The sequence below is a fragment of the Aethalodelphis obliquidens genome, unplaced genomic scaffold, assembly GCF_003676395.1.
Source record: "Aethalodelphis obliquidens isolate GAN/ISIS:26980383/991018 unplaced genomic scaffold, ASM367639v1 scaffold46, whole genome shotgun sequence".
Taxonomy (NCBI): domain Eukaryota; kingdom Metazoa; phylum Chordata; class Mammalia; order Artiodactyla; family Delphinidae; genus Aethalodelphis; species Aethalodelphis obliquidens.
Genome location: NW_020837990.1, coordinates 10,185,715 through 10,213,073, shown reverse-complemented (window position 1 = coordinate 10,213,073; position 27,359 = coordinate 10,185,715). Strand labels below are relative to the sequence as shown.

At 40.3% G+C, this 27,359-nt stretch overlaps 1 protein-coding gene across 12 annotated transcripts in view; it reads right to left on the bottom strand.

Moving 5' to 3' along the window:
* USP28 (ubiquitin specific peptidase 28) overlaps nt 1-26,629 on the bottom strand; it is a 56,673-nt gene extending 30,044 nt beyond the window's left edge. For 5 of the 12 annotated variants that reach the window (XM_027082272.1, XM_027082265.1, XM_027082271.1 and 2 more), the window contains exons 1-4: nt 13,158-13,235; nt 12,020-12,152; nt 5,093-5,198; nt 4,017-4,176 (exon numbers count right to left, since the gene is read on the bottom strand). In XM_027082272.1, the coding sequence (XP_026938073.1) occupies nt 4,017-4,176; nt 5,093-5,198; nt 12,020-12,152; nt 13,158-13,226 (468 nt within the window). In that variant the 5' untranslated portion in view covers nt 13,227-13,235. Of the gene's footprint in view, nt 1-4,016; nt 4,177-5,092; nt 5,199-12,019; nt 12,153-13,157; nt 13,236-14,942; nt 15,036-16,149; nt 16,214-16,381; nt 16,444-17,636; nt 17,766-25,761; nt 25,981-26,050; nt 26,094-26,441 lie in introns of those variants that run through there. The other 7 variants (XM_027082260.1, XM_027082262.1, XM_027082261.1 and 4 more) reach the window with 7 other exon arrangements.
* Between the last annotated feature and the right edge of the window lie 730 nt (nt 26,630-27,359).

Here is a 27,359-nt window from a genome sequence, read left to right as displayed (position 1 = left end):
CCTTCACTCCACTTCCTCACCTTCACCAAAATCTGGCTTTTCCCAAAGATGCTATTATTCTTAAAAACTACAACAGTATGAGCTGATGTTACTCATTTCCCAAACCAATATCAACTTGATCCTCCAACATCTGCTTCTTCTCCTGTAGTCTCTGTATCACTAATTACATCCTCCTCCTCCAGGCATCAAAGTTTAGAACTTCAGAATAATCGTTGACTCCTTTCCCTTTATCAACCATTTACATCCAGTAAGACGTCCCTTGCACTCTGCCTCTGGGGTGCTATTTTATTCATAACCACCTCCTCTCTATCAGTTCCTATCACCTGCTCTAATCAAACTCCCATCACTGCTCACCTGGATCACGGCACATCGTCTCCCTGGCTCTAGAACCTCCTCTGTATCAGCCCACTCTCCACACAGCTCCTTCTAACTATCTTTCTAATGTAACCAAAATAAAGCACCGGATTCACTGAAGACTGTCATATGGTGAGAGCTCTGCCATCCTTACTCGGTGACTTTGGTCAGTACCCAACCCACAGGACATCCCGTCAGCTCTGCCTTGGGAATAAATCAAGATTCCAAGCTCTTCTCTATTTCCACGGCTACCAGCCTGGTCCAGGGCAGCACGGCCTCTCAGTGATGACTGCAGCGGCCCCCTTCATAGGTCTCTCCACTTGTATCCGCGCCCCTCCATTCTGCTCTCCTCACAGTGGCCCGAGGGAGCCTTTTAAAACTCGAGTCAGAGTCCATTACTCCTCTGCTCAGAACCCTCATGACTCCCCATCTCGCTCAGAGCAAAAGACAAGTTACCTCTCCAGCCCCACCTCCAGTGATCCTTGCTTCCGCTCCTAGCATTCCTGCCACTCGGGACTCTGATGTCCTGTGAACACGCCAAGCTCACTCCCACCTTGTGGCCATTGTTTGGTGCTTCCCCTTCTATATGGAATGCTCTCCCCCGACAGTCGCCTGGCTCACTCCCTCGCCTGCTGCGTCCAGGGCAACTGCTCCAATCTCATCCCCTCACGCGGCCTAACCTAACATCGTAGTTTATGTTGGAACCTGCTCCCGTCCCTCCTGCGGCAATTCCAATCTCCCATACCCTGCTCTCTTTTCTATCACACTGACCAGAGTTTAACATACTATATAAACATCTATGTAGTTAACTAGTTAGTTTTTCAACTATTTATTGATTCCTATTTCAACTATTTATTGTTCCTTGTCTGTCTTGCCTCACAAGAATCTAAATCCCTAAGGGCAAGTCTCTGTCTTGGTTTGGTTCACTCCTATATCTCAAGGGCTTAGAATAGTGCTAGGCACACAGCAGGAGTCCAATTCACATTTTCTGAGGGAACACAGGTACTTTTTGTTCAGCCGAGGGACCCCCCCGGCTCCCATGAGCATCTTACGTCTCATGACCTATTCCTCCACTCCATCTCTACATACCCAGGATATGTCAATACTGGAAACACTGCTGCTTCTCAGATCACAAATTCAGAAAAACCTCCTCTTGAACCATAACCTGTCTTCTGGCTCATTTGTTCAATGACCCACAGGACACCTGTGCTTTGACGTCATCAGGAACCCAAGCAAACAGACCTCTTTCCTGTCCTCCCTTTCTGTCTTCATTTCTCCCTCTCCCCAGCTTTGATTCCGTGGTCTCTACCCATCTTTCATTAAATTCTCAAACTGCTCTTTTTTTTTGAAACAATCTCTTAGTTTTTATTTATTTATTTATTTATTTGGTTGCACTAGGTCTTAGTTGCAGCATGTAGGCTCCTTAGCTATGGTATGCGAACTCCTAGTTGCAGCATGCATGTGGGATCTAGTTCCCCAGACCAGGGATTGAACCCGGACCCCCTGCTTTGGGAGCGCGGAGTCTCATCCACTGCGCTGTGCCACCAGGGAAGTCCCTCAAACTGCTCTTTTGTCCTTTCACCATACCCAGCAAATCCTCCAACTTAAATGAATTTAATTTTCCACTTAAGCGTTTTGGAGAACTGCTAAGAGAAGAAGTCCCGATCAAACAGGACATGTGGGTACCACTATACATTTAAGGTCTACAACCTCAAGTAGACCTTCACATTTTCAGAAATCCTACCACTGTATTCTGGCGCCAACTGGTTTCCCGCTGTTTACAACAACCATTTAAACTTCCACTCCCTTTAAAACCTGATTCTGTCACTCTTGCACTCTGCCTCAAAAAATGGCTGCTTATTTCAGAGGAAAAAACGACTACTAGGAACTATTTCCACTTTAACTGGCAGTCATCATTTCCTCCTTGTCCTCTCCCCTGTTACCCTCTTGCCCTCTTGCTGTCGGAGGCCAAGCCCTCCCCACACGCCCTGCTCTCTGTCCTGTCCTCCCATGCTTTCTCAGAAGCCTTTCTCAGTCATCCCCTCCATAGGCTCGCTCCTTTCACCATCTCTCACAGGAGGGAAGTGAATCCAGGGAAGGGTCTCGGTCTCAATCTCAATCTCTCCCTCTCCCTCAAAAGGAAAGAACTGACTCGTGTCCCTCATTCCCCAAGACCTTCCTACATCCTATTCTTAATGCAGAGGCCAGTGAGCCTCTTAAAATGGAAGTAGGATCGCAGCACTTGTCTGCTCCAAACCTTCCAATACTTTCCCACCTCACGTGATTCCTGAACCCTCATCGTGACTCCACGCTCCCCCTCCCCCGCCCCGCCTCCACCACCTCCCTGCACTCACAGCTGTCTGTTCCCCCTCCTCGGTCACTCAATTCCAGCCTTCTCCCTATTTCTCAGCTCCTGACCTGAGTCTCTGAACTTGCTGTTCCCTGTCTGCAGTGTCCTCTATATAATTATATGAAACATTCTTCATGGAACTACATGGCTCACTCCCTCGCCTAAGTCAGGCCTCTACTCAGATGCCCGCCTTAGCAGAAAGGCCATATGTAACCCCCCTATATAAACAGCACCCCTTCCCTCTCTAGCTGAACCCGTTCTAGCCCCTCTTGCCCCCATTCATTCATCTTTATAGCACTTACTGCCATCTGATATATATTTTGTTTCCTGTCGGTCCCACTCTTTTCCAAGTAAACTCCATGGGAGTGAGGGCTTTGTTTTATCCACTGCTGTTTCCCCAGTGCTAAAACAGTCCAGGCACAGAGTAAGCTGAAGGAACCCATGGACTTTATGTGTGTAAACGGAGGGTTCCATTTTTGGCTAAGCAGCTGGGTCGGTGTCAAGTACTGTGAAGGAGAAGCCGGCAGGGCAGGATCAAGTGCTACACTGCAGCCACGTTAAGTTTAAGAGGCAACACGCTCCCCAGGGGAATTCATCCTCTAGCTTGGGTTTATCACCATCTACATGCTACTGATTCCCAGAACTATATCTGCAGCCCAGATCTTTTTACTGAACAACAGATTCACATAGATAACTGCCTACACGGTATCTCCACGTGGACCCTCAAACTCAGCATGTATAAAACGAACTGAAACCCCGCGTTTAACACTCACGCAAATTATTCCTCCTCCAGTGTTAAATGGCACTATCGTCCACCCGGTACCTCAAGCTAGAAACCTTGCAGTCTTTCTCAGCCCCTCCTGCACATATCCCTACCCGGTTGTTTATCAGATCCTATAGATCTGATCTCCTAAATACCTCATGAATGCTTTGACTCCTCCCTTCCATGGCTTATGCCACTTCTCTGTTCCAGGCCACCATCATTTCCTTCCTGCCTGGTCATTTATGATAGCCTCCCAAAGACTGATTTCTCCTTATTAGCTCTTGCTCTGCTGTAATACAGCATTCACCAAAACACCTCCTCAACCTATTTATAACCACAGAAGATTCTGTTTTCAGTACTGACCAAGTTAGACACAAGAGCATCTAGGTCGAAAACACAAGAAAGCAACCAAAACACAATAATGCCATGGGGAAAACCCTCCAGTTTTATTTATCTGTTTCCTTTTTTTTAAAGCTATGTTTCTCACATTTCAGTTTAATAAATTACAAAATCGTTTCCAGAAGACACAGTTGTCTCTTAATACCATACCTGAATAACAGCACTAAACCAACATGTATTGCCAACATTTTTCAGCCCAACAGGCCAACCATCAACTCGCCTCCAGTCATTGGGATTGGGATTTTCTCCCCAGACTTCACAGCGTTTTCTCTTTGAGCGTTTAGTTTCTGCAGAGGTTGCCTCGTGCATCCTATATTGTGCCAACATATCACACATCAAAAAAGAAAAGAGTTAAACAACAATCTACTATATGGAGGATGTAGGTAAGCTTTCACAGGTAACTCAAAATGCCAGATAAACTATTTACTGGGTAACCACTGGCTATATAATAACTATAAGGTTGCAACATAAGTGAAAAGGTTTAAACATCGAGTTGTTAATCCTGCCATAACAGAGATTATTACTAACAAGGGCCCTGATGGAACTGAGTTGAGACTCAAGACTATTTATGGCTACCATATTAAAAGTTTTACATTTCAACAATAGTGCCTTATCTCAGACCTTGCCATTGAAAGAGGCAAGAGAGACACTCTGCTAAAGATAAGAGCCTCGAAATTGCTTAGCACACAAACCATGGCCCTATGTTTCCCTGAAAGAAACAACCTGGCAGTATGAGGGGATAAACGTGTCTGGAAACTGATTGGGCACCAATGGAACTGGATATCTGTGAACAATACCAGACAAGCACCAAATCAGTACCAATTCAAAACATATATCCTCCTAGTCCTAGGGGAGCTGAGTGATAACTTTCATTTTCAATAGCCAACAACAAAACATTCAAAGTTTACAAAGGCTCAAAGTTAATAAAGAGAATACATATTTATCGGATATTTGCCCTAGGCAGTTTTTTCCCACGAGCAAATGTGAACTACAAAACCTTGCAGGCTTCTACTCAAAGACCACAGGCTGCAATAAGACCCTTATCATATTTAGCTTCTTCAAAAGTGAACCAAAGAGTAAGTAAGCAAATGTGAATTTAAATTTTCTCATAAAAGAAATTTCATTTAGGTGCAATTAAAGAAGCTTGGCAGAACTGTTTCACAGAGATACTGCCTTTGACCTACACACTAATGTGCAGAGCAAAGACTATAAATTAAATCAATAACCTGTTAAGATCTCTTCCATCAGCTTGAATTTTGGGGGACTCCAGCAGACTCAAAGCAATGGCGGCCTGAAGATCATCTTTGTTATCATGAGTAAGGTCTATTACTTCTGTAAGATAAATAGAAATTTAATTAGTCTACATGCAGGAAACATTGCCTTTCTGTTTGTATTGTAGGAAAAAAGGTAAAAGCATTCACAAAATTAGATACACTCCCTAACTCTCAATACAATGGCTCTTCTGTGTAAAAACAACTTTATTACTCTATGCTAGAATCAAATGAATAACTTACAGCTACACTGTAACCTTATGATTAGCTAACAGTACAGTAATAACAAGCTGCTAAAATGCAATGAGTCAAATACCCCCTTTTGCAGCCTTACTTCACAGAGTCAGAAATATATCCCGTACCTGTAGGTTAAACAGTCTCTTTACTTACCATTGTAAACTATCAGCTAAAAGTTGAACATTCAAAGAATGGATACTTTCAATCTCACACAAACTATTCTAGAGAACAGAGGATATACTCCTCAACTCATTTTACGAAGTCAGCATAACACCTTGGTATATCACAAACCAATCAAGAACAGTAAGAGAGAGAGGAAAAATGACAAACTCACGCATGATCACAGATGCAAAGAGCCTGAACAAAAGCAAACAGAATCCTGCTAACACACCCAAAAAGATTATATATTAAGACCAAGCTGAATTCACTGTAGGAAGGAAATACTGAGTTAATGTTAGAAAATAGACCAGTAAAATCCACTATCTTAACAGTTGAAGGAAAAAATGATCATCTCAATAGATACAGAAAAAGTATTTTATAACATTCAACCTCCATTAAGGAATAAAAACTCCAAGCCAAGTAGGAAGAGAAAAGAATATTTTTAGACTAAGAAAGAATATCCATGGAAAGCCCACAGCAAAGTTTACACTTAATCGTGAAATGTTACATGCATTTCCTTTAAAACCAAGACTAAGACAAAGATGTCTGTTGTTGAGGGCTTTTATTCACCATGGTTCTGAAAGTTCCAGGCAGTGTGATAACAAAATAAAATAAATTTTAAAAAATAATAAAGATTGCAAAATAAGAAACAAATCTGTCATAATTCACAGATAATGATCACCTACAAGGGAAACCCAAAATAATCTATAGAAAACAGTTATAATTAATAAGAGATGGTTAACACCATTGTAAAGCAATTATACTCCAATAAAGATGTAAAAAAAAATAAGAGATGGTTAGATAAAAGATCAATGAACAAAAGTTGAATGAATTTCTATATATGAGCAATGAAATAATTTATAAAGAAAAAAACCACAAAGAACACAAAACAAAAAATCAAGACCTTGTGCTACTGGCATAAGAACTAACATATGGATCGATGGAACAGAATGAGTGGGACTGAACTGACAGTCCAGGAATAAACCTCACAGTTATAGTCAACTGATTTTCAACACAGGTACCAAGACAATTCAATAGGGAAAGAGTGGCTTTTAACCCCTCCTTCACATCATTTACAAAAATGAACTCAAAAGTGGATCAAGCCCTCAAGATAAGAGCTAAAACTACAAAACTCTTAGAAGTAAACAGGTATAACTTCATGACCTTGGATTAGACAATGGCATCTTCGAGATGACAATCAAAGCACAAGCAGTGAAAGAAAAGATTGGTAAATCTGACATCGTCAAATAAAAATCTTTGGGCTTCAAAGGACACCATCAGGATAGTGAAAAGACAGCCCACAGAATGAAAGAAAAATTTTGCAAATCATGTATCTAGTAAGGAACCTATATACAGACTACATAAACTCCTGCAACTGAATAATAAAAAGACAAACAGCCCAACTTTAAAAATAGGAAAAGAATTTCATTAGACATTTCTCCAAAGAAGATACACAAATGGCCAATAAGCACATGAAAAGATGCTCCACATCATTAGCCATTAAGGAAATGCAAATCAAAGCCACAATGAGATTATCATTTCACACCCACTTGGATGGCTAAATAACAAATGCTGGTGAAGACGTAGAGAAGTTAGAACCCTGCGTAGCGGTGGTGGGAATGTAAAATGGCGCAGCTGTTGTGGAAGTTAGAAGAATGGAGGCTGGCAGTTCTTCAAAAAGTTAAACATAAAAAGTTTCATGACATTGATTTCTTGGATATGACATCAAAAGCACCAACAAACAAAAACAAAAATCAACAAATGGGACTAAATCAAACTTAAAAACTTTAAAGCATGAAAGGACACAATCAACAGAGTCAAAAGGCAACCTACGGAATAGGGGAAAATAATTGCCAATCATGTATCTGATAAAGGGTTAATATCCAGAGTATATAAACAACAACAAAAAATCAACTAATCTGATTTTAAAATGGGCACAAGGCTTGAAGAGACATTTCTCCAAAGATGATATAATATGGATAACAGACATATGAAAACATGCTCAATGTCACTAATCATCAGAGAAAATGCAAATTAAAACCACTATGTGATACTGCCTCACATCCATTAGAATGGCTATCAAAAAACAAAAACCAGAAAATAACAAGTATTGGCGAGGATGTGGAGAAATTGGAACCCTTTTGCACTGTTGGCAGGATTATAAAATAGTGCAAATGCTACGGGAAACAGTGTGGAGGTTCCCACACTTTTTAAAAAATTAAAAGTAGAACTACCATATCATCGAGCAATCTCACTTCAGGGGACATATCCAAAATGAAAAACCAGGGTCTCAAAGAGCTTTTTGCACATCCATGTTCAAATGGCACTATTCACAAAAGCCAAGAGGTGGAAGCAACCCAAATATCCACTGATGGATAAATGGATAAACAAAATTTGGTATATACATACAATGGAATATTATTCAACCTTAAAGAGGAAGGAAATTCTAACGTGCTACAATCTGAATGAACTTTGAAGACATTATGCTAAGTGAAATAAGCCAGCTACTAAAGAACAAATACTGTATGATTCCACTTATATAAGGTACTTAGAGTAGTCAAAATCATAGAAAACAGAAAGTAGAATGGTGGTTGCTAGGAGCGGGGGACGGGGTAATGGGGAGTTACTGTTTAATGGGTAGAGAGTTTCAGTCCTGCAAGACAAAAAAAGAGTTCTGGAGATGAATGGTGGTGATGGTTGCACAATGACATGAATGTACATAATACCACTGAACTTAAAGATGGTTATGACAGTAACTTTTATGTGATGTGTATTTTACCATAATTAAAAAAATTGAAAAGAAAAAAAAAGGAAATCCTGTCACATGCCATTGCATGGATGAACATTGAGGACATTATGTTAGGTGAAATAAGCTAGTCACAAAAAAATAAATCCTGTATGATTCCACTTATATGAGGTCCCTAAGGTAGTCAGATTCACAGAAACAGAAAGTAGAAGGCTGTTACTGGGGGCGGGGAGGGAGAAAAGGGTTGTTTAATGGGAATAAAGTTTCAGATTTATAAGATGAAAAAGTTCTAGAGATCTTTTATACAATAATGTGAATATACTTAACACTACTGAACTGTACACTTAAAAATGGTTAAAATGTGGGACTTCCCTAGCGGTCCAGTGGTTAAGACTCTGCTTCCACTGAAGCGGGCAGGGTTCAATCCCTGCTCAGGGAACTAAGACCCAGCATGACACGTGGTGTGGCCAATAAATAAATTAATTAATGAATTAAAATTGATGCCCCCCCAAAAATATCCATGATGAAAAAATTTTTTTAAAGATTAAAATGTAAATTTTATATTAATGTGTTTTTTAACTACAATTAAAAAAAAAGAATTCCAACTAATAAATTATTAAGTAATGATAGATAAAATACTACCATTTTGAAATCTCCAATAAAATAAAGAATCTAAGCAATAATCACCAATGGTGGCTGGAAATACTAGGTGGGGAATTTTATGATAAATTAATCAAACTAACAATCTGAACACACTAACAATTTTAACAACACAAAAAGACGGGGACCAGACATTATTTACTTCTTGATACAACAAAATAGAAGAAATACACACAACACTACCTATGACTTTGTCATGCCAGATAAGCATCTAAATTAATAGGAAAGACAGAGGACATAAAAATCCACTAAAGGATACCACAGGAATGCAATCATGTGGTATCATGCAAATCCTGTCAAATAAAATCCTGAAACAAAGGACTTTATTTATTCAAACATTAAACTGCAAGAAAAAAAGAGAGGGGGACTATATAGATAAAAGGGATCTTAAAAAACATTTCAAACATACTTTAATGTTTTCATTTTATGTGGATCATTATTCTCACAAACCAATTACAAACATATTGTTAGTGAGACAATCAGGGAAATTTCTACACTGGTATTTGATGAGATTAAGAAATTGTTATTAATTTTTAGGTGTGATAATATTGTTGCAGTTATGAAAAAGGAGTCCTGTTTTAGAATTTTTTTTTTAAGTTAAACACAGAATTGTTATATGACCTAGCAATTCCACTCCTAGGTATATATCCCAAAGAATTAAAAACAGATACTCAATGAAATAGAATGGAAAATATGAAAATCTGATATAACACAGAGCTAATACTGTAAATCAGTGGGTAAGTATAGCCTTTTCAATAAAAGGTCCTGAACCAACTGAATAGCTGGAGGAAGTGAGGGGGTGGATCGAACTATGTTTCTATCTTATGCCTTATCAAGATAATCCATTTCAGATGAATTAAAGATTTAAATGTGAAAAGCAAAACATTACAATTTTAGAAGAAAATATAACAGAATATCCTATAACTTCACAGTATAGGAGTTCTTAAACAAAAAACACAAACCATAGCAGAAGATTAATAAATGAAAGCTATTTGTTAGTTCGTCACCATAGTGTAAAAACACAAGTCATCAATAAGGAGACGATATCTGCAACACCGAAGTCCAGAAAAATGGGTTAATATCAAGAATATAAGGTCATTATCGATAAGAATATCAAGAATCAATAAAAAGAGGCAAACAAACAGACAAACCGGCAGAAGACACGAAAAGAAACTTCACATGAGGAAACATGAATAGTCAAAAGGGAAAAGATGTTCAATCTCATTATTTAATTTTTAAAAATTCTAATTAAAAACAAGATTATCATTTCATATCAAAAAGACAGGCAACAATTTTACAATCTAACAAATTTGAGAGCAAGAGTTACTCTCAAACCCTGTTAGTGGGAGTATAAATATGTAAAAAAATCACTTTGGGGACTTCCCTGGTGGCACAGTGGCTAAGGCTCCGCACTCCCAATGCAGGGGGCCCAGGTTCGATCCCCGGCCAGGGAAACAGATCCCACATGCATGCCGCAACTAAGAGGTTGCGTGCCACAACTAAGGAGCCCGCCTGCCGCAACTAAAGGAGCCCACGGGCTGCAACTAAGGAGCCTACATGCCGCGACTGAGACACGGCACAACCAAATAAATATTTTTTTAAATAATCACTTTGGAAAATAATGTCACTAATAATAGCTACTAAGTTGAAGATAAGCACATCTTAATACTCACCAATTACACTGCTAGGCATATACACTAAAGAAACTCTTGCATACATGCACAAGGAACATAAATCAAAAAAGCTCACAGCAGCCTTGTTTACAACAGCAAAAAAAATTCAAAACAACCCCAAAGTCAATCAACAAATATATCAATTCTGTTGTATATTCTGACCAAGAAATACTACACATCAGTCAAAAGAAATAACTACAGGTACAACCAACATGGATGCGTCTAGAAAAGAAAAATGTGGATTGAAAAAGTCACTACGTGCACCGAAAGACATACACAAGAATATTCACAGCAGCATTATTCAGAATAGTTCAAAATTGCCAACAGCTCAAATATCCATTAACACCACCTTGCGCAGCTGATAGATCCCTCCTCCTGGAAGCCTCTTTGGCCTCCATAGCACCACTCTCCTGGTCTTCCTCCTACTCCCCTGCCCCCCGCCCAGACATCTCAACACTGGAAGATCTACTGCTGAGTCACTGAACCTTTCCTGTTTTCTATACCCACTCCCTTGGAGAGCTCATCCCTTCTCATAATTTTAAGTACCATTTATAGGTTTATGATTCCAGGTTTTATCCACCTCCAGCCCAGATCTCTCCCTTGAACTGCACAATTGGACCTCCACTGCCTTTTTGATATTCCACCTGGATGTCTAACAGGCATCTCAAACTTAATATTGCCAAAACCGATCTCCTCATTTTCCACCCCAAATCTGCTCCATCTGCAATTATTCCCACGTCAGTTAAGTGCAGCTCCATCCTTTCAGCTCCTTAGGAAACAAACGTGGAGTCATCTTTAACCCCTCTCTCTTTCACAACTCTCAGATCCTTTGTAAGCAAATCCTGTAGAGCAAGCACTTGTCACCCTTCTACTACTGCATCCTGGCCCACACCGCCTTCATCTGCAATAGCTTCCTGAGTCGTCCTGGGCTCCCTGCTCTGCCCCATGCTCGCTACTCCCTCCCACACATTCTGTTCTCAACAGAGCAGCCAGAATGATCTTTAGCCAAAGGAAACCCGTTTACAGCATTCCTCTGCCCCAAACTCTCCAATGGCTAGTCCTCTTAAGTCAGAGTAAATGCCAAGCAGCTATGAAGGCTCTGCAAGATCTGCCTCCCATTTGTTCCCTCAATGGCCTCATCTCTCACAGGGCAGCAATTCCTGTTTCTTTTGTTCATCTCCAGTGCCTAAAAGAGTGCTTGGCACATAATAGGGGTTCATTAAATAAGTGCTGAATGAATGGAACCATTTAAGCGCTGAGAATTGTGCCTGGCGCCTAGTAATGGCCCAGTAATTAGTCATTATTACTACTATTTCCGAAGGGTTGATGTGATGGAAAGGACACTCACGTAAACTCATCTCTTACTCTCCGCTAGTTCAGAGCGGGACCAAGCCAGGATATACCTACTTGCTAATTCTTCTTTGTTGTCAGCACTGCCCGCTACTTCAGATGGTTCTGTAGCAGCAGTCTCCTGGCTGGGCTCTTTAACTCTTTCATCAGTGAGAAGGCTGACTGCCTGGGTGATGTCACCATTACTGGCCTGAGGGGAGGAAAAAAATAGAAATTTCAGAAGTAAAGCATCACAGCATTTAAAATAAGCAGCAAGTTAGTCTGGGGGTTATAACTCTTACTACCCTGGTGACATACTGAATAAGTCTAGGCATAATTCTAGGGTATAAAGGAGGAAACAGAGTACAGTGGAGGATAGTAGGTCTATTATGCTTAAAGCACTGCCATTAAACTCCTAGTTACAGGAAGGGAGTTGCCATGCTCTGATTTCCCACAACATGCAAACGAGAATGAAATCTCACTGCTTTGGATACTGTGCCGCCTGATTTCACAGAATTACGGCATGATGTATCAAGAAGGGGGCTGGCGATTAACACAGAGATTCTAAGTGAAGTCAGCCCCTACGGTAAAGGTGCCAAACAGTTATCATATTCTATAGTGATGAAGTGATGACCACACTTCTATTTCATCTTAACTTTTTAAACTTTTCTTAGGAAAAAATTCTAACATACACAACAGGAGAGGGAATGTATAATTGAACCCCATGTGCCCATCACTCAGCTTCGATAATTACCGAGCCCTGGTCAGTCTTATTTTACCTATTCTGCCTCTCCTCCCCCAGATACTCTGAAGCAAACTCTAAGTGTCTTATCATCTCATCAGTCAACATTTCAGAATGTATCTTTTTAAAAAAATATAACCCATAATGCTATCCTCACACAAATAACCAGTTCAAATTTCCCTGACTCAAATACTTTTTAGTTTGAATCAGGATCCACAAAAGGTCCATACGGTGCAGTTAGTTGACAGGTACCTTAAATCTCTGTAGGTTTCCCCCCACACACTGAGTCTCTCCCCTCCTCAACTTTTTCCTGCTCTTATAATTTACATGTTGAAGATACTGGGTCATTTGACCTTTAGAACTTCCGTCCTATACGTATGCACATTCATCTTGGCATAAATATAGCTTGAACTGACATAACTATGATATGAACAACAGCTTTAAAACCTGTTGAATAGAGGCCTTGAGACTAACCTTCAGAGCTTCGTGAAGAAAAGAAGGGTCCTGAATGCCTGTGATCTCCCTCAGCTGATTTAACAGCATTTGGCAGCTCTGTATTTGAGAAACAGAAAGAACACACACACGTGTCAATCGGAAAGTAAACCTGGACACGTTTAAAGAATAGACACCGGCATCTTGGGTAAACAGGCTTGAGACTTGCATTGTTTACTTTAAAAAACCAACACACTCCAAGGAACAAGGTACTTGACTGTCAGACACATTCTGAAATGCCAAATGTATTGCTCTTTTAAAAGCTTAATCATGGAAAATGCTTTTGGCATTTGTGGACGAAACATGAGTAAATAGCAAAACTACAAATACATAAAACATTTAAATGTAATATTCCAGCTTTAATGGATGCTTCAAGTGCCTCAGGTTTCTCTCTGTGAGCAGTACGTAAGTAGGTCATTATGAGGAGTCCAGGGAATTTGCATGGATGTGAAGATGTGCTATTTTAAGCTTCACTGCACATGCCATTTGTGTGTGTCATTTTTCACTGACATTAAGTTTCCAATCATGTAATTAACAAACGATACCACCAATGTTACATTTGAAACTTTAGGTTTGATTGCTTAAAAAAATGTATAGATAAAGCTAGAATTTTCTGAATTATAAATACAATTGCAGAGGGAATAAAGTATGGAATGTTTTCTCTTCATTAATCTGAATCATGGAAAAACCTTTCTTATTAACTTCCAGCTACAAGATCAGTTTATAACCCTTTTCAGCCTTAAAGTCTTCAACAGACAAGTTAACACAAAACACCTATTTACAAGTAAGCTTTTCAACAATTTAAACAATTGGCTGGCCCAAGTGAAGACACAGTGATCTTACAGATGAATACTGAAAACGAAATAGCTCAAATTTAATCCAGCGAGAAGAAATCTAATTTATTCTTAACATTGTACTAGAATGAAGCCCCAATTCAATACTTGATGCTTGACCATTAACTGTCTTTCAGTTAGTACTATGTCTCCAAGAGGCAGTAGGCAGTCTAGTTCACTGCCAGCTGTAACAGAAACAGTATCCTCTGTTCTTCAACAGCTGAGGGCCCAATGCAACACTCAAGCAGCACACCACTAGAAATAACGAACTGAAACACCCCTGTACAGTCCTTGGAAAAGCATCAACAGTCTTTCTGTTCTAGTCACAGGTCATCGTCATAGGCTAGAAATGGAACCCTACCCTGCTGAGCCCAGCAGCCCTGGAGGCTGTGAGTCTGTCAAAGGCAGTCACCGCCTGGGCACTGCTAGAGTGACTCTCACACTAAGAGGTATCCAGATTTAACCTTGGAAAACACTGAAAACACAGCATATGATTTTTAGAAAAATAAAGTATTAAAAAGTTTGTTTCCAAACAAATTCTAATTCCACTAATCGTATTGTGTAAGTGTGTGAATCTATATAGGTCAATCATAACCAATTTTCTAAAAAATCCAAATCAATGTACCCAAAAAAGGGTGGAATAAAAGGAAGAGGAAATGGGTAGCATATCAGCCCTGCACTGGAACCAAGAAGGTAAGAGTGGGATAGACAATCACATCTTCACCTCAAATTACTCTGTGTACCAACTGATGCAGGAGTCACAGAAGACAATCCCAGTTAAAATAATAGCTCACACCCACTGCTTACTTTTAGCCAGGTGCTGTTCAAAACACTTCATATGTATTAACTCATTTAACCCTCATAACAAACCTGTGAGATAGACACTGCGCCCATTTGACAGAAAACTGAGGCATAGAGATGTTAAGTAACTTACACAAAGTTATTGCTAGTAAGGGGTGGAGCTGGGATTTGACCCCAGGCTGCCTGACTCCAGAGTCTGCACTCTAACCTCTATGCCATGCTGTATCTGAGAAAACAAAGAAAACAGGCAAGAATACCTATTTAATGCAAAACAATGCAAACATTTTATTCTTATATTTTGACCTTGATCTCTGCATCTTAACAAGTTTCCTATTTTAGCTGCCCTTATATAATCACAATTTTGATTACTTAGTAGTACAATCAGTTCCAAATAAGCTATCATCAGGAAGTAGAGAGGTAAACACTATAATGGACAGAATCTAAGGTGCCATCAGTTATAAAAAGCACCATTATTTTATGCACCACCAAAGACAAAAACGGCTGCCACTTAAATGCCTTCATGACAGTGAAGTGTAACGAAGTCCTTCATGACAATCCTAGGAGACACATGAACTGGTCACATCAGCTTCTTGTAGCTCCAAAATGTCTCATTTATGTTGAGAAATAGAGCAATTCACCCTACTTCCAGGGGCACTGCCTGGCATGCAATAGATAATTCTTTGGCATATTTCTCAGCAAAAACAAAAAAAAGCTTAAAACACCTATAGTATCTTCCTTTCTGAGGTCCCATAATGCACTTGATCGTAGCTTTGCAAGAAAATTTGAAACTGCAATCATTCCTCCAATGACAAATATTTTACTTCACATGAAATCAAATCTGTACCCTGCTGTTCTATTTCTATGCCTTTCTTCATAGTTTTTTCGATCTTTTTAAAGCCCTTTCAAATGGCAAGTAAACTAACCGTGCGGTACCAAGAGTGCATATAACCCAACTGCCATGACGGCAGGAACAGCTATGACTAAGCCCACACATGTGCAGACTATGGTAACTACACCACATGTGCTGCTTGGGTGATAGTAAATGTAAGGACCATCTCAATTTCAGAGATCTCAGAATGCCAAATAAATGCTAATCAATGAAATACGGTATGGAAATGATGAATAATTTACTAACCATTACATTTGGCTGTGGGTTAAAGTCCCACTCCTCTGTCTCCACTTTGTAACAGGTAGCAGTGGACATTAACACATCTAGAATAATACACTCAGGAAAGGAAAATAAACTCTTCGTTTCCCTTTTTTAAAAGCTATTGGGCAGAGATGACAGCTACATAAAATCATTTTGTACAGTGTCAAGAACGACATTATATTCATCTTACCTCCTTCAAGAACTCTGGTCCCTCACTATCCTCTCCCCCTCCCATGTTGAGGGAACGAATGAGCCTGCAAAGGAATAGGACTTACTGGCTTTACCTGGTATTTCTCACCATGTGGTTTCCTAACTGTTTTAAGTGAAATTCCTGCCTCTGTAAAGGCAAGAATCACACAACACACTAGCTGATTTGAATTAGCCATAGGACAGTGCTATTAACAACTGTAACTAACACTTACTGAACGCCTTTCTGTCAGGAACCTTAGATGCCTCACACACACATGAAATCCTTGGAACAACCCTAAAAAAGTTAAGAATCATTATCTTCATTGTGCAAATTAGAAAACTAAGGTTTACAAAACCTATTTTGTCATCAAGTGTCTTGAATTAAAAGATTAATCAAAAATAACTTAAGAGTCTGAATAACGAGTTTCACAAGGATTAAGCTATGCTAGTGATACACATGAACCACTGCTATGACATGACTCAGTCTTATAAATATTTAGGTAAACCTAAATTCTCACACAGACAATGCAATCAGTACTATATATGACATGTTAATTTTACCACAACAGACAAGCTAAGCTCATTAGGATCCTACGGTATTACTCACTCACAGTTTCTTCTGGAACTTCACAGGAAGCTGATTTAAATATTAACTTCACCCTAACTATGATGCTACACATAAAGTACACACCCAACATGAGACAAGACAAAGCCTGTGCTCCAGTCATAATGAGGTCAAATAACTGGCAAGAGCCAGCATGCCTGCACTTCCCTATAGCTAAATACACATTATTTTCATAAAACAAAGAGTGCGCTCTTTCCTTGCCCAGAGGCAGTGAAAAAAGACAGGCACACAGAAATCTCTAGAAAGAAGGAACTCAAGCTTTCCGATCTCAACTACTCCGTGGCTTTGGTGCAAAACTTCTCAGGACTGAGGTTTTCTTAAAGCAAAGACAATAACTCACCTTCTAGTAAGCAATAAACAGGATTAGTCACCCAGTGAAACATTAAACTATGAAGTTTTATAGTCCTAATCCTACTGCAACTAAACTAAAACTCTTTGATCAGCAAATTAGTGAGATTACTAATCTCACAATCTTCAAATACCCAGTTTAGCACTGTGATGCTATAGTTATTTCTTATTATAATTTCTAGATTATTCCATTCCTTCAAACAGGGATGCTATTTTCATCATTCTCAAGCACACATTTCCTGATCTCAACTGTCTCTTTTTACAAAGCCATTTCTAAATTTAAAACTAAGTACATAATTGATAAATGTTACTTTACTCCAAAGAACTACCAAGGTGTGCCTAATAAAATTCCCTCCAAAGTCAAAGATCTGGTTTTCTAATTTTAAAATAAAACTTAAATACCCAAGGAAAGCAAAGGAATAACTTTAGGAGTCAAAGAAAATACACAGCAGCAACTCCAGAAACCCAACTTATACAACAGGGTCTTAACAACACAGTCTGAGACTGTCACTAACCTTTCCAACTTCCACGAAACAAGGAACAAGTCCACAAAAGCCCTGGTATTTTTTCAGTTTTTCTCCCAGCAACAACTCCATGTTGGTCCAATTTACTCATAACGTAGAAATCTAAAGTGCCTTATGACTCTACAATTGACAAATAGCATTTCTTTAGTGGATGAAACTAAATCTCCCGAAATGGGCTACTTGATAACTTATTTTAATGGTGCAAAAAATTAGGTACATGTTGAAAATCACTGTTTCAGTTCATCAACTGGCTTAAAGTTTTTAAAAAGCATTAAAAGTTTTTAAAAGTTAGCTAATTCTAAATGGTATAGTGGGGTTTAAACTAAAATTAAAAGCAAGAAAAAAAAGAACTGATCATTATTTACTCAAATTTTTTCATCTTTTTTTTCACGTTCACTGAGTAGGAAATTCTAACAGCACAAAAAGATATAAAATGAAAGGGAAATTTCCCTCTTCCTCCCATCCAGTCCCATTTCCCAGGAGTAATCACTATTAATAGTTTCTGACATATCTTTCCAGAAATGGTCTATGCACACAAATATATTCTTTCATACTATACATCATGTCTTGCACCTTGCTTTTTTCTTACTTTTGAATACATTAAGACAATATTTTTTTCACTTCTTTAAATACATATGTGCCCCAACTAAATACAAGAAACGAGGCCAGGAAACTGTTACAATAAGGTCTTATGAAATGTATCTTCAAAAATTAAAGAAAATGCCATTCAGCAATCTACTGCTAAGGTTTATTGAGAAACTAAGAAAATATGGGAAAAGATATAAGAAATCAAGTTTACATGGTTATAGTTTTAGAAATCTAACAGTAAAATTTTAAGTTATTATTAGATGGGCCTCAGTGTGTAGTTTCCATTTAAGGTAAATAACAGGGACCAGAGAGGTGATGTGGAATTGGATTATGAAGGGTTCTAAATGTCAGGATGAGTTTAGACTTGATCTAATGAACAATAAAAAATTATTACAGGTTCCTCAGCAGGGAAGAAATATGAGGGGTAAAAAAGGTACTTTAAGGGGATTCATCTAGCACGTGTCAACAACTAGTTTAAAGTGGGATGAGACTAGGGAAAGAAAGCTTAACCATGAGTTATAGGGGTACTGAATAAACCAAGTGTGATGACAGAGGTAGGAAGCTGGCAGGAGAAATGGAAAGGTAGAGTATACTCTGCACATCTCAAAGAATGAAGAGATAAAGCTTAGCCAAATACTTGAAAATGGATGCCTAAGAAAACATGATTGATGAAGACATGAAAGGAAACCAGTAAAAACCAACCAATGTAATATGCCACACTAACAGAATGAAGCGGATAAAAACACAGTTATCTTGGTCAATGCAGAAAAAATCCAACACCCTTTGATGATAAAAACAATCAGGAAACTAGGAAGAGAAGGTCATTTCCTCAACGTGATAAAGAGCCTTTATTTAAAAAAAACTCGCAGTTAACATCATTCACAATGGTGAAAGACTGAAAGAGTTCCCCCTAAAATCAGTATGAATACAAAGAAGCCCACTTTCACCAATGTTATTCAACATTATACTAGAGGTTCTAGCCAGAGCAATTAGGCAAGAAAAGTAAATAAAAGACACCCATACTGGAAAGGAGAAAGTAAAACCATCTCTATTCACAGATGACATGATATGTAAAATCCCAGAGAATCCACAAAAAAGTCACTAGAGCTAATAAATAAATTCAGCAAAGTTGCAGAGTACAGGATCAACAGGCAAAAATCAGTTGTGTTTCTATACAGCAGCAATGAACAATCTGAAAAGGAAATTTAGAAAACAATTACACTTACAATAATATCCAAAAGCATAAAATACCTAGGAATAAATTTAACCAAGAAGGTGAAAGACTTGTACACTAAAAACTACATAACACTGAGAAAGAACTTAAAGGAAACCTTAATAAATGGAAAAACATCCAAGTTCATGGATTGGAAGACTGTATCAGTCAGAGTTCTCCAGAAAAACAGAACCAATAGGGCACATGTGTGTGCAAGCACATGAGGAGACCCTGTATTCCTAGTTTCCTGTGCGTGTGAATTAAGAAATTTATTATTAGAAATTGGCTCTTGGGATTATGGAAGCTGAGAAGTCCCAAGATCTGCAGTTGGCAAGTTGGAGAACCAGCCAAGGGTGTCATTCCAGTCAGATCTGGAAAGCCTGAAAACCAGGAGAGCTGATGATATAAGTTCCAGTCTGAGGGCAGGAGAAGACCTGCACCCAGTCAGGTGGGTAAAGTTTCCTCTTACTCAGCCTTTTTGTTCTATTCAGGTTTTCAACTGAAGGGGTAAGGCCCACAGACACTAGGGAGGGCAATCAGCTTTACTCAGCCTACCAATTCAAATGCTGATGTCATCCAGAAGCACCCTCGAAGACATACCCAGAATAATGTTTGACTAAATGTCTGGGCACCTTCTGGTCTAGTCAAGCTGACACATAAAACTAATCACTACAAAGATTTAATACTGTTAAGATATCAATACTACCCAAAGTGATCTACAAATTCAGTGTAATCCCTATCAAAATTCCAATGACCTTTTTTGCAGAAATGGAAAAGCTGATCCTCAAATTCATATGGAATTTCAATGGACCCTGAAGAGCCAAAACAATACTGAAAAAGAACAAAGTTAGAGGACTCACACTTTAAGATTTCAAAACCTACTACAAAACTACAGTAATCGTGACAGTGTAGTACTGGCATAAGGACAGGCATATGGACAAATGAATAAGAAGTGGGAGTCCAGAAAAAAACTATACATCTATGGTCAACTGATTCTTGACAAGGGTGTCAAAACCATTTGATGGGGAAAAAATATTCTCTTCAAAAAATGGTACTGGGGGTGCTGTAGGGATAAGATTGATGGTGTTTAAGAGCACAAACTTGTAACAAGTACTAAAATAGTCACAGAGATTTAATGTACAGTTTATTGAATGTAGACAATAATATTTTACTATAAGTATGTTATATGATAAATATCATTACAGGAGCAAACATATGATAATATACAAATTTTCCAAAGTAACATGATGTACACCTTAAATTTACACACACCACAAACAAAAATGGTGCTAGGACAACTAGATATCCATTTCCAAAAGAGTAAAGTTTGACCGCTATTTCACACAATATTCAAAAACTTACTCAAAATGGATTAACAACCTAAATATAAGAGCTAAAACTATAAAACTCTTAGAAGAAAGTTAAAGGTAAATCTTCATTATCTTGAATTTGGCAATGGATTCTTTTTATATTATACCAAAAGCACAAGCAACAGAAGAAAAAACAGGTAAGTGGCACTTCATCAAAATTAAAAACTTTTGTGCATCCAAGGACGTTATCAAGAAAGTGAAATGACAACCTACAGGATGGGAGAAAATATTTTCAAATCATAAATCTGATAAGGGTCTAGCATCCAGATTATATTAAAATTCTTACAATTGAAACCACCAAAGACAAACAAACCCAATTCAAAAAGGAGCAGAGGACCTGAACAGCCATTTCTCCAAAGAAGAGATACAAATGGCCAATAAGCATAAGAAAAGATGCTTAACAACATTAGCCATTAGGAAAATGCAAATCAAAACTAAATGAGGAAGTGAGAGAGCGGCATGGACTTATATATACTACCAAATGTAAAACAGATAGCTAGTGGGAAGCAGCCACATAGCACAGGGAGATCAGCTCAGTGCTTTGTGACCACCTAGAGGGGTGGGGGTAGGGAGGGTGGGAGGGAGACACAAGAGGGAGGAGATATAGGGATATATGTATATGTACAGAGCTGATTCACTTTGTTATAAAGCAGAAGCTAACACACCATTGTAAAGCAATTATACTCCAATAAAGATGTTAAAAAAAAAAGCAAAAAATGTACAATAACAAGTGTTTGGGGAGGATGTGGAGAAACTGGAACCCTTGTGCATTGCTGGTGGGAATGTAAAACGGTACAGCTGCTGTGGAAAAGTGTGGCAGTTCCTCAAAACATTAAACATAGAATTACCCTATGATCCAGCAATTCTACTTTTAGGTATATATCCAAAATAATTGGAAGCAGGTACTCAAAATATTCGTACGTGAATGTTCACAGAAGGACTATTCATAAAAAACAAAAGGTAGGAACAACTCAAATGTCCACCAATGGGAAAACAGACAAGATGTAATAGATACATAGAGTTGAATATTAGCCATTATTGAAAGGAATGAAGTACTGATACATGCTATAACTTGGATGAACCTCGAAAACATTAAACTAAGTGAAGAAAGCCAGACACAAAAGGTCACATACTATACAATTCCATTTACATGAAACATCCAGAACAGGTAAATGCAGAGACAGAAAGCAGACTGGTGTTGCCAGGGGGAGCGGGAATAGGGAGTGACAGCTTAGTGGGTTTTCTTTTGGGGTGTTAAAAATATTTTGGAACTAGACAGAAGTGGTGGTTGTGCAATACTGTGAATATACTAAATGTACACTTTAAAAGTTAGTTTTATATGAATTTATTCAACTGAATAAAAAGGGAAAGCTTTGCACAATCGCGTGCACGCACGTACACACACACACACACACACACACACACACACACACACGAAGAAAAAAGACAGCAGGAAAGTACTAACTTGGGCTGGAATACTGAAAAAGGACATATTTGTTTAGGGCATCTCAAGTCTAACCTGACTACCAACCATCACGCAGCAGCTGCCAGCACCTATTCACACAGATCTTTAATTTGCCTTTGAATGTCTGGTATTTTGACCTCCCTTTTTATTATAAAGCCTTGATGGTGGAAATAGCACTAAGTAGCCCAGATTCTTAGCACACATTAGCCTCTAGGCAAATTTCAACTTTCTTGAGCATCAATTTCCTCACCTGGAAAATAAAGTATACCATAAGCCTTGACAGCACTGGTGTGACTATGAAGTGAAGTAATGCATACAGTAATTGTTACTAAAGTGAAAAAATGATTTTTAAATGTAAACTGTTGTGACCTGCCCAGCTAACAAAACTCATCTAGAGGTTGTAGTAAAAATACTGATATCCTAGGAGAAAACTGCCTGTGCCAGGGTTTTGGTTTTAGCACTTACTAGCTGTGTCACTTTGCAAATTCTACTTCCTAGTCGCACTAAGTTTTACTTCATAGGGTTGCTACATGGAGTCAATGAGAATAAATGTTAAAGTGCTTCATAAACTGTCAAAAAAGTCTGGAAGCAGGACAAGTACAAGGTGGCTACAGCACACCCAAAATTTCTACATTTCTAACAAACTCCTAGGTGATGTGGATGCTGCTGGTCCATGGACCATGTTCTGAGTCGCAAGGGAGCAGAAGTCAGTGAAGGTGCCTGGGGGTTAGGTTCGGATAAGGAAGATGTAAGAAAACTTAGGCATGTGAGGAGAGACATCTAAATCAGGGTTTCTTAAGCTCAAAATTATTGACATTTTGGGCCAGACAGCTTTTTGTTTAGGGGGGACTCTCCTGTACACTGTAGGATGTTTAGCAGCATCCCGGGCTTCTACTGGAGCATTCTCCCGCAGTAGTCACAGTCAAAAAGGTCTCTAGACACCAGTGATTTAGATTCATCTCTAAGAAATGAAGGGAGAAGGGAAGGGTATCTCTTCCACTGAGAGAAAAAGGGATGCTGAAGAGGGGGGAAAAAAAACCCAAATATGAGACAGAGAGCTCTTAAGGTATCAGCAAGCTCAGTTAAGTAGAAAGGAAGGTTATCTATTTAGAAAGAGTGCAGGGAGGACTGAAAGTTTAAAACATCAGGAAGAGAGTTCTAGAGAGTAATAGAAAGGATCTGACCCAAAACAATGGGTCCACTGACTAAGAAGTAGGATCAGGGATTTCCTGGGCTCCGTGGAGTCAGAAGTGCCTGGGTTCAATCCTGGCTGTACCATTGACTAGCTTGGTGACCTTCGGCAAATTATTTAACAAGAAAATTTCCTGGAGTTGTCATAAGTACTAAGATAATATATGTTAAATTCGTAGCACAGAGTGTGGCATACAGTACATGATCAATTAATGTTATCTACTACTATTATCAGCGTCATTATTTTCCTTGAAAAATGTTTCACTTGGCTATTGCTTTAAATTTCTTGGATGAAACAAAATACATGGAAGATCTTGCCTGGTGAGGTGTTACTTGTCAATGTGTTTTATAAATTTACTAAAAGTACTGTGTGAATAGGAACTGTTTGTAGCTGGAGGCATGAGAGTTGTGGAAGCCAACCAAGCACTGACTTACTGATGTTCCAAAAATCACAATTAATGAGACAAGGTAAAAGAGGGTGTAAAGGGCTTCCCTGGTGGCGCAGTGGTTGAGAGTCGGCCTGCCGACGCAAGGGACACGGGTTCGTGCCCCGGTCCGGGTGGATCCCACATGCCGCGGAGCGGCTGGGCCCGTGAGCCACGGCCGCTGAGCCTGCGCGTCCGGAGCCTGTGCTCCGCAACGGGAGAGGCCACAACAGTGAGAGGCCCGCGTACCGCAAAAAAAAAAATAAAAAAAAAAAAGAGGGTGTAAAGCCAAAAAATCAAAAGAAAGCATTAAATTTTCACGGAAACTGACAGGTTTTCACAGGGCTTCAGTTAGCAGAACGTGTGATGAGCCCTAGTTTAGCTGCCAAGGACCACAGGTTTCTAAGAGCCAACCTGACCTCAAGTTGTAAACTACAATAACAGTAAACATTGCTGCTGGCTTTCATCTAAGTCAAGAATTGATTGAAATAGTACCCTCTTTTAGACTCGAGTACGTACTGAGAACATATTTCAAGAGTACTACGTTTTTCTTGCACTCGAATCTTGGACGGCTATAATGGGTTCTGCCTGTTCCATGTACAAATGACCAATAATGGAAGGGAAGCATTCTAGGTTTTAAATAGATTTAGTGTCAGGGGAGGAGAGCTCCCCTCAATTACAGCAATGAAAGATCCTTTAAGGGCAATGTAGAATGCTTCAGAGAATTCAAAATAGAGTCCACTCTAACATGAAACTTATGAAGATTAGGAAGAAGATATTAAAATCTTTCCTCTGAGATGTGAAAGGTAATTTCCTCATATAAGACTCCTTCAGCCTAGCCTGCTAACTTCAAGCATTTTACATTAGCAAAAACAAAAAGGGCAAACATTATCAAGCATTCCAAGCTTATCATCTGTCTGTATGGGGCGAATCACTGAAAAGAACAGTAAATGTCATCACTCTGCAGGTTGCCAGGAATCAGGGTCCTCCAGCTAGCCACAGCCACTGGAGTTCCAAATCTTTCCAAAAATAGCTATGACTTATATACAAGTGTTCATCAAACACCTCACATACGAACTCTTAAACAGAGAGTGCTGAGACAATGGTCACCTATCAAACTGCGGCAGAGGTAAATGCAGTTGCTGCTGACCAAAAGGCACATGGTGTCAACCAACGAATTTAAATGACTTGCTCTCCCTTAAAATAGTCTCTTCTCCAAATCAGCATGACTGTCTCAAAGCTAAGATTTTCCCACCTGTTTTTAACTCACTGTCCTAAAAACAAATAGAACTGATCTCTGAAACCAAAGAAAATCCTGACTCAGGTTCCAACAGGCATTGGTAAACACCTAACAATTTTTCTATTACAAATCAGCACATGAAACACCATCTGCCTACTTTCATTTTTGAGTCCACGACCCAGAGGTATCTTTTACTACAGGAGTTTAAAAAGTAAGTGCGGTCACTTTACACACTATTGGTCTCCCGAGTGCCTGAAGAGGAAAAACAAAAAGGCAAAGAAGGTTTCTCACGTGGAAGTATCTGACAGCTCTGTACTGTAAATATTTTATGAAATTCCTCACTTCCAAACTCGCATTTAAATACTTGGTACAGGATTCCAATTCTGTCTTGAAACAGCTTAGCACTTGACGGGTGACGGGTAGTCTTAAGTTATAACATTCCAAAGTAACATTAGAAGACTTTCTCAAATTGCCCACTTCCCAAGTTTTTTTTTCGCACAGACATTAGCCGTTTGATTTTCTCTCAAACCAGTATTCTTTTACTCTCACCACCTTAGCCCAGAAATCCTCGTATTGATTTCAATCTTCTTAGATAACAGAAAAGGGAAAGCATTATCAGCATACCTTGTATTCATCGCGCTGTTCTGTTCCTCCCCCTTCCTTAAAAATCTAGAGTGATGAATGCAGTAATTGGGAAGGCTGCTTTCTGCTTAAAAAAATAGGGGTGTGTGTGGAAGGCATGAAGTGGTAACAAGGACCCCTGGTCTTTCACACGGTGTAGATAGATCCTGGCTTTAACTTAGGTAACTTCGGTCTGCTTTAGACTCTTAGAACAGCACTGCCCTAAAACGGATTCGAAAACAAAAACAAAAAACAAAAACCACCAAAGCTGCCCCTTTCGGAAGTTTCTCACCCTTGGTCGGGCGCCAGGAGCGCTCTTCTTAGAGATCCCTGATGCAGACAGCCCACGTCCAGCCCTTTATATTTGATTTTCCAAATTAGCTAATCTCCCTCGAACTTCAGCCCGTCCCCGAACCCGAAGTGAGTCCTCAATCTCTGCGACCGAGCCTTGCACAGACTTCACCCTCCTCCTCGAGCCCCGGGGCTCACCCCGGCCGGCGCGCCGCCCTCTCCCCAGCCGGGCCCGGGAGCCCTCCGCAGCCCCCTCCCGCCTGGCCCCGCGCCGGAGCCCCGCAGGCCCGCCCGCCCGCGCCCCGCGCCGCTCCCGCCCCGGCCCCGCACCCCCACTCCCGCGGGACCCGGAGCCAGCCCCCCCGGCTCCCGCCCGCCGCCGCGGGGCCCACCGAGCCGTGGCGGTCGGCTGCTCCGGCCGCGTCGTCCTGCTGCAGCTCCGCAGTCATGGCCGAGGCGCCCCGCCGCAGGTCACCCGCCTCCCGCCGCCGCGGCCAGCCCAGCCTCGCCGGAGGAGGAGGAGGAGGAGGAGGAAGAGAAGAAGGAGGAGGAGGTGGAGGAGGTGGTCCTGCCTCCGCCCTCCACCCCGCTAGGGCCCCGCCTCCACCCCGCCGCGCGCCGGCGGCTCAGCCCACACGCTCCGCCCCCGGCCTGCGCGCGCACGCCAAGCGCGCGGCCGAGGGCCGAGCCGCTCTTTACGTGCTCCCGCATACGCCGGCATATGACCCGGCGCCGGTCACGTGACCCAGGCCCCGCCCGCGCCTAACGGTCAGCGTCTGCCCCCGAGCGGTGTGTTCTGGGCGGTTGACGCCCAGGAAGTGGTGGTGTGGGTTGCGGACACTGTTTTCGCAAGTCTCCTTCTCTGCCGTCGTTCCTCAAACCTGCTCATTTCTAGGACTCACCACCGGCTCAAGACTCCTCACAGACGAGTTCAGGCTGCTCCCCATTTGGGGAACCTGTCTAGGGACCGCGTAATAGAGGGTTTTCCACCTGGCGGTGGAGCCATTTCCAAGTCCAGTGACACGAAAAATTTATCATCCTTGAGAAAAGGAAAGGCAGAGGCTGAATGGAGTGGTCTGACGGGTAAAGCTAACCAAACGGACCAGAGCCTGGATTCACTGGTGCTCAGGGAAGTGCCCTAACACCGACCTGGGCATGGGGAGCAAGAATTGCCCAGTTTTCCCATTTTAGATTTTATGGCGTTCAAACTAAAATTTTATAGGGTTTTAAGTTTGAGCCAGATGCTTATGATGGCACATTAAGAGCTAAGGTGTCCTCAATTGGGTCGTGTTTTCAACAATTTGATGGAA